The following is a 14,794-nucleotide window of genomic DNA, read 5'->3' on the forward strand; positions in this document are numbered from 1 at the left end:
TTGGCTTGTCCACCACTGCTATGTGGTTGTGGCTATCATTCTGAAGTACTCATGAGTCTTTGTTGTTTTATCCTGGATAGTGTTTCTAAAACTCACTAGTCCTTGACCTCCTTCCTTCTGCATAGCGTACAGTCTCAGGATGAGATGAAATCCACCATGCGCTATAAAGAGTTTCCTTGTCTCGATGTCAATGGCTTCTATCTCCTCTTTTGAGCGATTTATAATCCCAGCAGGCTATCTGACGACTGGGTTGTTGACCGAATCTTGTTCTACCCATTCAGTTGACTCTGTACCACTTGCTTTACTCTCTGCAGATATTTAGTGGTTGCAGCTTTCCCAGTGGCCTCTTCATGATTCTCATTTGCCTGTGGGATTCCCAGGTACTTGTAGCTGTCCTCAATGTCTGCAATGTTGCCCTCTCATTGTGCAGTCCCCTCAGTTCAGACTACTTGCCCTCTCTTTGTTACCATCTGACTACACTTCTCCAGTCCAAATGACATTCCAATGTTGTTGCTTTAGATCAGGGGTAGGCAACTCTAAGGCTGCATTCACACTGCAGGTCTTGATGCTCAATTCCGATTTTTTGATCAAATCCGATTTTTTTGTCTGCTTGTTCACACTACAAATAAAATGCGACAGCAAACGCGCTCTAGTGTGAACCCTCAAAGCGGCCCGCACGCGCAAAAGAAGACGTCACACACAACGCCTTGTTTAGACCCAGAGCAAACAATATTGTTTGACTGATGGCCCTTAATATAGAGACTTCGGACTTTACGTTTCCCAGTTTTTGCTTTAAGTTATTTTGTTATTTACATAATAATGTAAATAACCTAATAATGATCCTTATTGCTGTTTTAGAGGAGCGGTGCTTCAAAGGATAGTTGCAGATTTCTGTCAGAATCTGCAGATTATACAGTACAAATAAAATGTTCACGTTGTCTTCCCAACAGTTTCACTAACATCTACACTGAATGGCCAGGAAGCGTTCGCGATGTCTTCTCGGGTGCTTCTCCGGCGCTGATAATTGGCGTCTGTCTTGTGTCAGTGACGTAAAAGACGAATTTAATGCGATATGACCATTCAAACAGCAGTCACTTTCTAAAACATCGGATATGTATCGGATTCAGTACCACATACGAAAGTGACCCAGGTCGGATTTGAAAATATTGGATTTGTGCCGTTCACACTGTCATATCAGGATTGGATATGGGTCGCATAGGGTCAAAAAAGTCGGATTTGATGCGCTTTCGCCTGCAGTGTGAATGTAGCCTAAGGCTCGAATGCCGGTGTGTCCTTGATCCAACACAGCTGATTCAAATTGCTAAATGGCCTCCTCAACATGTCTTGAAGTTCTCCAGAGGCCTGGTAATGAACTAATCATTCGATTCAGGTGTGTTGACCCAGGGTGATATCTAAAACCTGCAGGACACTGGCCCTCGAGGCCTGGAGTTGCCTACCCCTGCTTTAGATCCTTGTGGTGTGGATCAGTGAATTGACATCTTGGTCATTCCTAGCACACAGCTTGATGTCATCCATGTAGAGGAGGTGGCTGATGTTTGCTCAATTCCGTAGTTGGTATCCTTATTGATTCTTGTTAATGATCTGGCTGAGGGGGTTTCGGCCTTTGCAGAATAGCAGTGGGAACAGAGCGTCTCCTTGGTAAATTCTGCATTTGATGGTGACTTGTGCAGTTGGCTTGAAGTTGGCCTCTAGTGTTGTTTGCCACATCCCACATCCCTGCCACTAAGTTCCTGATGAAGACTCTTAGGGTACTGTTGATCTTGTACAGTTCTAAGCAGTTCCTGGAGCCATGTGTGGGGCATTAAGTCCTAAGCTTTCTTGTTGTCAATCCACACTGTGCACAGGTCATCTTGTAGTCTCCAGCGATTGCTCTGCCTACCAGTAGTTGATGTTTTACTCCTCTGGTGTTCCTGCCAATTCCTTTCTGGGCCCCGCTCATGTAGTGAGCCATATGCCTGTTGCTATATGCCTGTTGCTATAATGTCTGACAGGAGTTTCCATGTTGTGCTGAGGCAGGTCATTGGCTGGTAATGGGATGGGACCAGACACTTCTGGGGATCCTTGGGAATCAGGGATGACTGGCCTTATGTTAGCCATTCTGGGTATGTCTCGTCCATTAGCAGCTGGTTGACTTGTCCTATCAGGCACTCATCGAGTGCATTTATCTTCTTTAGTCAGTAGACATGAATCATGTCAGGGCCTGGTTCTGTCCAGCTCTTCATGCTTGAGAGTCTTTCTTGAGATGTCTGCTTCAGTCTGCTCTTTGACCAATGATTCATAGCCTCAAACATGAACAATGTTATTTTTTATTTTTACTTAGTAACAAAAATGTACATATTAACCCTCTGGGGTCAACGGATGCGCTGGTGCGTCAAAATCACATGACCAATTTAAGATGACACAGCACCAAGATGCAGTGACCCAGACTTCAAACTATATACCAGTTTTTAAATTGTGATGATAGGCCACATAAAAATAGAGTTATGATAAAAAATACACAAAGTGTTTTCTTTTCTGAATAAAACAGTGGTATTTACAGCAGGAAAAAAAAATGTATAAACTGCATTTTCTAAGGACAGCGCTAGCAAACACTCTCTGCTTGTGAGCAAAAAAAAGAAAAAAACACCCCTTCCCTATTGGTATTAAAGTGCACCATGTCGACCAATCAAAAAAAACAACAACATGTGACTTTGGTTGTTTAGGAAGAGGGGGAACTTTTAGGAGTGACGCTGGCGAGAGAGAGCAAGCAAGCGAAAGAAAGAGAGCGAGTTTTGAGATGGGAGAGATTTGTGACGTTTACCGTGTTTGAAGTGTGTAGTTAGTGTGTAGTGTAGTTGATAGTTTTGTTTTGGGTGTCAGAACAATGAGGCGACTGCTGCAAAAAAGCCACCAAAGGTAGACTGCAGCGTAAATGCTGTCTCCAGGTGGAGAACAGGAGGAGTGATGTTAGACCTGCAGAGTTTAGGCCTGTGCTGTTCTCCTCTGTCTTATAATGGACAGAAACTATTTTTTGGATTGGCACAAATAATTTGTGTGCCTTCTTATTTCATGGAGAACACCTGATTGTTCTGTAAATTGTTTTAAATGGTTATATAAAAAACACATTGGTACATTTTAGGTTAATAGCAGCATATAACTTTGTTTGCAAAACCTGTGCATAATTTAAAAAAACAAAAAACAGTTTAAATTACAATTACAATTCAGACATGTGAGATTGTACTGAAAAGAATGATACCAAACAAGACAAGGTAAACAGTTTTTAAAGGTGAAATATAGAAGTAAAATCAAAAATAGTCAAAAACAGCCAATTATACCCTGGACCCCAGAGGGGTAATACAATCCAAATTATCTTATTTCTGGCATAAAAGTAATTTCAAGAAGCTAAAATGCAAAGTAAAGTTGCCTGCACAACCAGGCCAGATATCAAAACTTCTAAATGGAAGAAACTACTGGGTACTCACAACCACAAACATTCCAGAGATATTTTTTTTTCTGTTATCCAGGGTTGGCATTCAGCTTTTGTATTTCTGATTTTACTGTGTTTTGCACTGTAAGATTACTTTTGCTTCATGTTTACAGTCAAAAGAGGAGACACACTGATATGGAGAAGCAAGTGTCCTGCTGTGCTTTGTGTCACGATGTCCCAAAGGATCCAGTCACCACCAACTGTGGACATTGGTTCTGCAGACAGTGCATCTACCCATACTGGGGGAAGGCTTCCTCACCAAGAGACTCCTGTCCCAAGTGTGGGAAATATTCCAGAACCAAAACTGGACTACAGTCAGTCAATCAGAATACCTCTGTACAAAGTAAGACTGTGTGCTTCTAGTTAACTACTGACAACTAAACTTCTTGTCATGACATTCAGACATTAACAAATTTCCTTGTTAATGTTATTTTAATTTTGTGTGTCTGTCTTTCAAAGATGCCAGTCTTCACGAGGTTTTAGATGAACATAGGATAATTATGAAAAACACATGTGAACATGTGACTGAAAATAATGATGAAACAGGAAGTGGAACCCTCTGTAAGGGGATCTATGCAAACTTCTATATCACAGAGGAACAGAGTGAAGAGGTTCATACCCAGCATGAGGTGAGGCAGCTGGAAATAGCTGGAAAGAAAGCCATGCATGGCACTTCAATCAGGTGCCATGACATCTTTGAACCCTTACCTGAACAACAGAAACCCATCAGAGTCGTTCTGACAAATGGCATGAGTGGTGCTGGAAAAACCTTCTCAGTACAGAAGTTCACTCTGGACTGGGCAGAAGGTTTGGAAAACCAAGACATCGATGTGGTGGTCTTGCTTTCATTCGGGGAGCTGAATCTGGCCAGACATAAGCCATACAGTCTTCTAGAACTGCTCCATCTTTTCCATCCAACATTACAGAAGGTCACAGCAGAGAAGCTCGCTGCCTGTAAACTTTTGTTCATCTTTGATGGCCTGGATGAAAGCAGATTTTCTTTGGATTTCACCAACAGGAAGCTCGTGTCTGATATCACACAGAAGTCATCAGTCAGTTTCCTGCTGACAAACCTCATCGAGGGGAATCTGCTTCCCTCTGCTCTCATCTGGATAACTTCCCGACCTGCAGCAGCCAATCAGATCCCTCCTACATATATTGACAGGGTTACAGAAATACAAGGTTTCACTGATGCTCAGAAGGAGGAGTACTTCATGAGGAGATTCAGTGATGAAGATCTGTCCAGCAGAATCATCTCACACATGAAGACATCCAGGAGCCTCCACATTATGTGTACAATCCCAGTCTTCTGCTGGATCACTGCTACAATTCTGGAACACATGTTGACTACAGAGCAGAGAGGAGAGCTGCCCAAGACCCTGACTGACATGTACTCACATTTCCTGCTCATTCAGACAAAGAAACACAAATACCACGAGGGACATGAGACAAGCCAACTGATGGAGGCTGACAGGGAAGTTCTTCTGAAGCTAGGGAGATTGGCATTTGACAATCTGGAGAAAGAAAACACTGTGTTTTACCAGGAAGACCTGGAGCAGTGTGGTCTGGATGGCACAGAGGTCAAATTGTACTCAGGAGTTTGGGCAGAGATCTTCAAAAGAGAGTGTGTAATCTTCCAGATACCAGTCTACTACTTTGTTCATTTGAGTATTTGTGATTTTCTGGCGGCGGTTTATATAATCCACTGCTACACTAACACAAAAACAGAGGTGCTGCAAGGCTTCCTGAGAAATGGTCATCATTATTATTATCACACAGATTATTCCACAGATATCCCATCTCTGGATGTCCTTCTGCAGGTAGCCATGCAAAAGTCCCTCCAAAGTGAAAATGGCCACCTAGATTTGTTTGTTCGCATCCTTCATGGCCTTTCTCTAGAGTCTAACCAGAGACTCTTAGGAGATCTGATAGGACAAACAGAAATGATTCTAGCAACGAATGAGAGACTCATAGACCTCGTGGAAGTGAGAAATATTAGACAGATAAACAACCTGAGAAACTTTAGAGGTCCACAAGTTCAAATAGAGAACAGACCCGGAGAGTCATCAATCACCCAGAGAGTCATCAACAATCTGCAGACAATAGACATTTATGACATTTCTTCTGACAGAATGATCAACATCTTCCATTGTCTGATAGAGATGAATGACTTCTCAGTACATCAGGAGATACAGGCGTTCTTGAAGTCAGAGAACAGATTAGAGACAGAGCTCTCTGAGTTCCAATGCACAGCTCTGGCTTGCATACTGCAGATGTCAGAAGAGGTTCTAGATGAGTTGGATCCTTGGAAGTACAACACATCATGGGGAGGACAATGGAGCCTGATTCCAGCTGTGAGGAACTGCAGAAAGGCTCAGTGAGTTCAAATGTTAATGAAATCATAAATCATTGTAGGTTTGTTTAATATTACTTCAGATTCTTTTTGTGACATATTATTGTTCTCATGACTAGGGATGGGTATTGATAAGATTTTCACGATTCCGATTCCATTTTCGATTCTGTTTAACGATTTTATTTTTAAAAAAGGAGAACACACAGGTCGATTAGCTTAGAACTTTGTTTTATATCTTCTCTTTGAACAAGATAGAAATTTAGGAGTAACATGGCCTTACAAACCCAACAGTGAGATCTTAAGAGATCCACAGTCTACGGCTCTTCAATGGGGTGTCACAGGGTCCCCAGGAAAAAAAAATTGTAAATGTAAAATAATAAAATAAATATTGTTCTGTAGCAATAACAAAATATAACATAAATTATTCTGTAGCAATTACACAAGAATATCCAGTAATGTCCCTGCCTACAATTAAACACATTCACTTACCGAAAATCGGGGGCATCTGCTGTGGCAAATGGGTGCAAGCCTTTGACCACAAACTTAGTCACTGCTCGGTGACATTCGTCTATCCTGGCCTGAAAGGAGACGCTAACGGTAGACTGCAGCGAGAACTGCCAGCCAGACTGTTGTCTGTCTCTCTCATCATGGTCACCTAAATGCACAGTAATGGCAGGTTTTGTAATAAGGCAGATCGCGCTAACATAATATGCACTGTTAGCGGATTATTTACCTGCCGTATTAACGGGAGAGGATGTGCAAACGTTACTGCTGCTGCTGGGTTGAGATTCACGAGTCCGGAGCGGAATTAAAAACACGACATTCATTTAAGGTTATCGCGTGTTTTGTGAGCAAATGCTTTTGCATATTTGTAGTGTTTCCTCCTCTAAATGAAATATCTACTTTGCAAGTATTGCAAGTTGCCCCGTTGTCATCCGTTCTCGTCAAGTATAACCAAACTTTTGAGCGTTTGAGCCGCTTAGGCGCCCTGCCAGGTAAGTGACGCTCCGCAACGTGGTGACGTCATTCGGGGCGACTGGAATCGATAAGGGAATCGTTTGCAAAAATGGCAAACAATTCCAAGGAATTGAAACAGTGGGAACTGGTTCTCAACAAGAACTGGGTTTCGATACCCATCCCTAATCTAATCTAACTAATCTAATCCAAATAGGTCCAAATTAGGGATTATTAGTTAAAATAAATAAATAAATTGTAGGCTAACCGTCGCTGTCTCAGCTTCCCCAGGCACCAGGTGAAGCAGCCAACTCATCTCTCTCCTTTACTACACCTGATAAACAAACTCTGACACTCTTTATGCTTTCAGGATGTTAAGGCCGTATATCTGTGTCCCTTCACCCTTAAACAAACGCATTGCTTCATAATCCACCTCCACTCACATGTGACCACAAAGGGTCCTTGCCACTTGAATAGTAACTTTGAGCTGCAAGAAAGAAGCAATTCAAGTAGTTTATCTCCTGGCTTAAATTGCCTGAGACGAGCCCCTCTGTTGTGCAGGCTTTGCAGACGTTCCTGGGCCAAGAACAAATTGTTCCTTGATAGCTTATCCAGTGTTGCAGCTTTGCTTTCAGGACAAGGATATTTTTAGTCACATTTTTACTGGGACTTTTACTTTTCTCCAAGTTTTCCTTAAGTAGGTCCAACACGATGTTTATCCTCGTGAATGAACTTAAAATTCAATGGCATTCCACCAGTCAGTCTGGCGGTGGGGCATGTTAATTACTGCCAGCTGCTAGCTTGAAGGCCTATGATACATGGCCCAAGACAAACTATTCAAAATGACTGACTATTGTGAAATAATCAGGACCCGCACAGCATTCAATTCTCAGTCGTAGCACCTTTATTTTGACCCACAGTGTTTTCCACTCTCGGCACCTTGTGTTGAACCGGGAAGCCAGCTTTCCAGTTGCCTCCCACACCACACACTGTTCCTTCCCGACTCCAGACACTAAAAGGGGAGAGCTCATTAGTTCCAATCCCTCTCACCTGTCCCCTCCGACCTCCCTGCACCGCCCCGTGAGCTCACCGTACCACCCCTCCACTGCAGCAGAGCCAGAGACCACATCCCTGCCACAACTATGTTTTGCTGCTAGGTCATTTTATAACCTTATAACCTTTCGGCATCCTATAGGCCCAGAGGTAGGGGAGTGAACTGATTACAACATTGGCGAGGAGACGTGATGAGATAGGGAAAGAATAATGAATCACAGATTTGTATAATAAAATACATCTTTTTATAGTAACATGGTTTGCAATGTATCTGTCATCATAGATTTTCTGGATGTCGGCTGTCCGGGACTCACTATAAAACCTTGGCGGCAGCTCTGAAGTCCTATCCCTCCCATCTGACAGAGCTGGACCTGAGCCTGAATGAGATGCAGGATTTACAAGTGGATCTGCTGTTCGCAGCACTCAAGAGTCCAAATTGTAGACTGGAGACTCTGAGGTTAGTTTACTTACTGTAACTTCTGAAAAAAATAAGTAGTTCAAAGTGTGATGTTCCATTATGAAGTGACACCAGTGCTGTGTGAAGGATATAATTTGCTCTGTGTTTTGTGTTCTTTTGAGTTTCACAAAGAATTGTATCCATTTCCAAACAATCTAAAAAAACAGATGATTTAAAAAAAAATGTCAATCTTTCTTTAAGAGGCCTTTCAAGAACCATTGTACTAATAAGGAAGCATGACAGTAGTTTTTTTTTTTTTTTTCTACAGGCCTAAAATAGTCAGTATAAAAAAAATAACTTTCTTTAGAGACCCAGAAGTCTATTGTTATGCTTAGAATGTAAGTCTCTTACCATGCTGTTAACTACTCCCTTCTGAGAGTGGCACAAACAGCCCTAACATGCACAGAGTGGGAGTGGGCACGACTGTGCGAGAAGACAACTTTAGGATGCTAGACTTAATGGCGGAATTCCCATGAAAAAGCCATATTTTAGACTGACCAATTAAAAGAAAAGACTGAGATGGACAAAAGAGAACAGACACTGGAGGAAGGCATTATGGACAGATCAGTCCAAATTTGAGGTGTCAGAACATTTGTGACATGGAGAATGAATAAAAAGATGCATGAACAGTGGTTAATCCCATCAGTCAAGCATGGTTGAGGTGTGATAGTCTTGGGGTCCTTTGAAGGTAATAAAATAGCAGATTTGTTCAGAGTGGAAGGGGCCTTGAGGAACGAAAGCTCTGCTTTTACTCTGGTGTTTGACGTTTGGATTTTTGTGTTAGCTGAACTTTGAATTCCTGTTCTGATTTCTTTATTTCTTTAATAATTTCTTTTATCTCAGGTGATATCATTTTGATCCCTGCTTTCACTTTATGGTTGTTTTAGCCTAACTTCCTTTCTGCAGTTGTGTTTTGGTTTAGTTGTTGATTTTTAGGTCTCGTGTATTGTTCATATATGGTCCTTTACACCCCACACAACAAATTGTGATGGAGTGTCATGTTTTGATGTGTGGCAGGCAGGATGTTGGACCCAAATGCAGGACTCATAAACAGAGGAGTAAACTCAAAACAGCAGCTTTAATGCTGAAAAACTTCTAATCCAAATACAAAGCAAAACTAGAAACTAGACACTCAAACACCAGAAAATAGACCATAAACTGAAAACTAGGAATTGACTTTGAAAACAAAGCTCAGAAACATACAGCATAGTAAGGGTACAACATGACAGAGCAAGGAACACACAGGGCTTAAATACACAGAGGGATAATGAGGGAATGGGACACAGGAGGAGATCACAGCTAGGAGTAATCAAACATGACAAGACCAAGCGAAAGCAAAACTGAAAACATTAACATAGGACAAGGACTACCACAGTAAAACAAAAGACCTGAGACAGTTCACAACAAAATGCAGACTAGACACCAAGACGTGGAAATGTGACAGACCTGGGAACAGAGGAAACATGAAGCACAGAGACAGGAGTAGCAAACTGCAACATGAGACACGACTGACTAGGGAGCAAGAAAATGAAAATGACAAAACTAAACCTATCATATGAAGGGCACAGGAAGCAAAATCTAAGAGCTAGAAATCACAAAACAAAGAAAAACTAGAGAGCTAGAAATTCAAAACAGAAACCAAAACACTAGCAGTCAAAAACTATGATGAAATCTAATATCAATAATAGTACAAACTCAAAATACTGGGTCACAGACCCAGGTCCGTGGCATGGAGGATAATCCACAATGTTGTTCGGTTCTTAAACCAATCTGAGAGACCATTGAGGGCCATATTACTTTTGTTCTTCGGCGTGTAGACGTGTGTTTGTGGCAATTCTTGATTTTTTTTTTCTGTGGAGTGTTTTACACTGTCTGAACTATTTGAGTCCTTTTCAACCAATTTTTAATTTTTATTTTCTTCTTTGTTTATTAATTTGGTAGTGATGTGGGAATTCTTTGTTGCTTACCCACATCACTGGTACTTAGGTAACAAAATAGGCAGTTGTCCATGATATGGTATTATTTGGTTTAACTTCCAGGTTAAAATAGGTAAGCTAGATAAGCTGCTTGTTTTTCCTCCAGGTGTCCTCTTCCTTATTTTTTCTCACAATGTTCTGAGAATTGTTTAACTTTGTATCAGAAGGGCAAAAACACATCATTTTTTTTCATGAACGGTCACTGATCAGGTCAGACTGTGAACATCCAAATTTAAAAACACATCTGATTGTATGATCAATGGTTTTGTTCCCATTTTATTCTTTGTGTAGATTGTATGGCTGCAAACTGTCAGAGACCAGGTGTGCTACACTTGTCTCAGCTCTGAAGTCTAACTGCACCCATGTGAAAAACCTCGACCTGAGTTTCAACAGCTTGATGGATTCAGGAGCAGAACAACTGTCTGACCTTGTGAGGAGCCCACACTGTAGACTCGACACTCTGAGGTCAGACATCATGTTTTCGTTGTTTGTTGAGATTATAATGTTAAAGTGACGGAAACACTAAACAGCAGATATGAACATTATACTGGTACACCCCAAGTATCCTAATGCTCGTTTGTTTTCATATTCTGTGGTTCAATTATCAATACTGAGCTACTATCATAATATTTATAATTACAAATTATAACAAAAAGTCATCTATTAGATAATTTGATCTGAAACACGTGATCTTCTGTTTGATATATATATGTATATATATATCTATATATATATATATAGATATATATATGTATATATAACAAGATCCTTTACTTTTAAGACTCCATTGTTCCTCAAATAGCTATTCTAAGCTTCTATATTCCAAATCTTCTTCAGCCCAGCTCTGAATTGATTATGAAACGCTGAATGAAGTATGTTGTTCACAAACTTTGATCCTTTCTTCTGTTTTTAAAGGTTGGAGGAATGCCGTTTATCAGAGATCAGCTGTGCTTCTCTGGGCTCAGCGCTGACGTCCAACCCGTCCTATCTGAAACATTTGACCCTGAATAACAATAATCTGCAGGACTCAGGAGTGAAGCAGCTCTGTGGTTTTTTGGAGAATCCACTTTGTAGACTGGAAACTCTGAGGTCAGTTCATTTACTGTCTTTTACCACCATGATTTTACACTCACCAGCCTTTTCATTAGGTATACCTGTTAAACTGGTAATTAAAGCAGATTTTAAATTATGTAATCACATGGCAGCAACTCAGTGCATTTAAGTGTGTACAATCCAGTGAAAAAGTATTCCTGAATTCTTTCTTTTTGCATATATCAGCAAGATACTAGCAAGGTATACCAAATGTGCCAAATGTATGCCGAGTGTATCATCTAAAAGTTTTGAATTGTCTTTCTTGATTTTAATATTTTGCCCAGCTTCCCTAGATTTAGTCTGTTATCACAAAATGAGTGTGAGTAGTTCATGAAGTAAATTATTGTTTACAAAATATCCTCTGAAATCCACATGAAAACCAAAAAACATCTGATAGATTATCCATCATTTTGTCGATGTTATATTCTTTTTTTCAAGATTTAGCAGCTGCGGTTTGTCCGAGATCAGCTGTTCTTCACTGGTCTCTGTTTTGAAGTCTAATCCCGCTCATCTTAAATATCTGGAGCTGAGTGATAACAACCTGAAGGATTCTGGAGTGAAGCAACTTTGTGGTTTTCTGGAAAGTCCAGACTGCAGACTGGAACATCTCAGGTCAGTTCATCTGGGAATCTGTCGGTAGCCCTGGGTTAAATCCAGCATTGTAAAAAAGCAAGCAGTGCCCAACCCGTCCAGGAGCTCATTGTCCCGGGGCATGGGGTAAGCATTAAACCATAACAGCTCACAGTAGTCAACACGGAACCATATAGACCCATCTTTCTTTACTTCAAGAACTATGGGGCTCCACCAAGGGCTGTGTGACTCTTCTATTACTCCCAGCTTTATCATTTCAGCTAATTCCTTTTGCACAGTTTGTCTCTTTTGCTCAGGTAAGCTGTAGGACCACGTTTCAAAATGGTGCTCTATTAGATTCTTATGGCCTGGCAGTGCTGGCAATGGGGAGAACACAGCTGCAAGCCACTGTTGCAACACAACAACATCCGCTCTCTGGGCCTGTGTAAGATGGTTATCACAAAGGAGAGAGGTGGCAATGGTGGAATTTGGCACCTGTGGCCCCAGCCACTCTCTCTCCTTAACCGGGCTCACCAGAGAATGATCTCTGCTGCCAGCTCCTCTCGCACCAGATGCTCCAATCAGATGAAGCTCCCCTCTCCAGCCCTGGCCACTACTGAAATAAGGAGGGAATGATTATGCTAATAATGATGCTATAATAATAATTATGTAATAATTATGATAATGTTCACTGGTTGGGAAGATCAGCCTCCCCTCACACCACACCCCGAACCCTCTGCTCCAGTGACATGATAACGATCCATGAAAACACTGTACTCAATTTAGAAAGTAGACCTCACTGAGACATAGAGCTCATTGGGACATTAATCCACTCAGTTATCACTGGAAAAACTGATTAGATTATTAATAATTTTATATGCATGTTTTATTCTTTATTCAGATTAAGGTGGTGCAGTTTGTCTGGGATCAGCTCTGTTCTTCTTGGCTCAGCTCTGAAGTCCAACCCCTCTTATCTTAAACACCTACACCTGAGTAACAATAAACTGAAGGATTCAGATGTGGAGCTGCTCTCTGATCTAGCGTCCACACTGCAGACTGGAGTGTATGAGGTCAGTAGAAGGTGTACTCCATCTTTGCTTGAGCAGTATTGTGCTAAACAAAGTTAGTATGAAAGCAAAACTCCCGTGTTGTCTGTAAAACTGCAGTCTTTTCAGTGCCTGCTTTATTCATTGGAGACGTAAGAGGAGACTGACGCCATTCGACCAGTCAGATGATCCAAAAATCTTTTTTTGATCAGGTGTTTAAGTTCTGTGAAGATAATTAGTGTTGTGTTCATGTCTACAAGAAATAAAGCTGGATTCTAACTGACAGCCATACGATTTGAATCAAACTCTCCAATCTGATCTCACATATTTTTGTATTCATTTTAACACTAAGCAACAGATTAGCTTCATCTTTGTCACTGTTCTGAGATCAATTTAACTGAAGCAGAGACATTAACTGGGTGTTATTTAAGAGTACATTTATTAGCATGCAGAACGGAAGCTCCGCTCCCATTTTATATATATTTTATATATGTATAAATGTTACATATATTTTATATATATTTGTCCTTCTCTTAGGGGTTTCATCCAGATATCTTCAGGGACAGTCTCTGTTTATTAAATAGTGATTCAGAAATAGATGAGCTGTTCATGAAAACACAGAGACCCATCACTAAAGTGTTGGTACAGTAATGACGTACTCAGGACTCTCAGCAGTTTGTACAACAATGTTTCTAGTTCTGCATATTCAGTCCAAAACTGAGAGGAAGGCACACGGCTGCTCCACCACAACCAAGTCCCTGATGCTCTTTTTGCTGGATTTCCTGCGACACTGACTGACAGCTGCTGAAGAGAGCCTCTGTAAACACTCATTTATCATCTCTGTTCTTTTATTCTTTGTTCTACAGCTGGAAGTGAAGTTACCAGGGCTAAGAAAGGACAGCAGCAGCTTGTGTTTGGGGAGATGCTCCAACTGGTCAATGTTACTGGGAGGTGGAGTGAAAAGCAGAGTCTAATCGAGCACTGACTGACAGAGGAATGAGAAGCAGTGCAGATGACTGTTAGTGCTGCAGAGTGAACTGCTGTGGGAACAGCTCTGCTGTCAGACACAGCAGAGTCCACCATCATTCCTATGTCTCCCTCAACAGTATGTCTGGACTGCTCTGCTGCTGCTCTGTCCTTCTACACACTCTCTGCAGACACACAGAGACTCCACCCCCTCTGCTCCACATTCACCTGCATTTTATTTCATCTTTTTTATTCATTTACATATTCTTTAAAAAAAAGTCTCTGCAGAATATTTCTGTTTATGACACAACACTTAGAATCAGTGTGCTTTGGACTAGTGTAGGCTGTGGTTATGGTTGTAGAGTTTTGAGCTGCAGCTTCACCCTGTGGAATGATGGGGAACTGCAGTGAATATTCAGTTTATACTTCAGAGCTTGTACAGTGGTGTGTGAAAGTGATCGCCATCACTTTTTCACATGGGGCCATGTAGGTTTGAAATTTTTCCCCCTTAATAGAATTAGAATTAGAATTCAACGTTATTGTCATTGCACATGTCACAAGTACAAAGCAACGAAATGCATTTTGCATCCATCCAGAAGTGCTTTAGCCATAATATAGATATATTGCAAAATATATATTAGCAATAATATAGATATATAGATATATTACAGAAATGGGTCTGTTATAGGTATGAGGGTACAAAATATAGGTCTATTATGAGTATGTTACAATGTGCACGGTATGAAGGTATGTTATGAATATGATATATCTATAAGTATGTAGAGGCTGTAGTGGGTGTACAAGCTATGTACGGCCTATGAACAGGATATAAATATGAAA

General features: G+C 41.0%; 1 protein-coding gene across 1 annotated transcript; it reads left to right on the top strand.

Moving 5' to 3' along the window:
- The first annotated feature begins 3,140 nt into the window (after nt 1-3,140).
- Nucleotides 3,141-14,794, top strand: LOC116313628 (NACHT, LRR and PYD domains-containing protein 12-like). The gene is made up of 8 exons (XM_039601345.1): nt 3,141-3,830; nt 3,947-5,864; nt 8,131-8,304; nt 10,572-10,745; nt 11,196-11,369; nt 11,811-11,984; nt 12,844-13,012; nt 13,855-14,794. The coding sequence occupies exons 1-8, from the start codon at nt 3,458-3,460 to the stop codon at nt 13,960-13,962; spliced, it is 3,264 nt and encodes a 1,087-aa protein (XP_039457279.1). The 5' UTR covers nt 3,141-3,457; the 3' UTR covers nt 13,963-14,794.

This window comes from Oreochromis aureus, linkage group 17 (assembly GCF_013358895.1).
Source record: "Oreochromis aureus strain Israel breed Guangdong linkage group 17, ZZ_aureus, whole genome shotgun sequence".
NCBI lineage: Eukaryota > Metazoa > Chordata > Actinopteri > Cichliformes > Cichlidae > Oreochromis > Oreochromis aureus.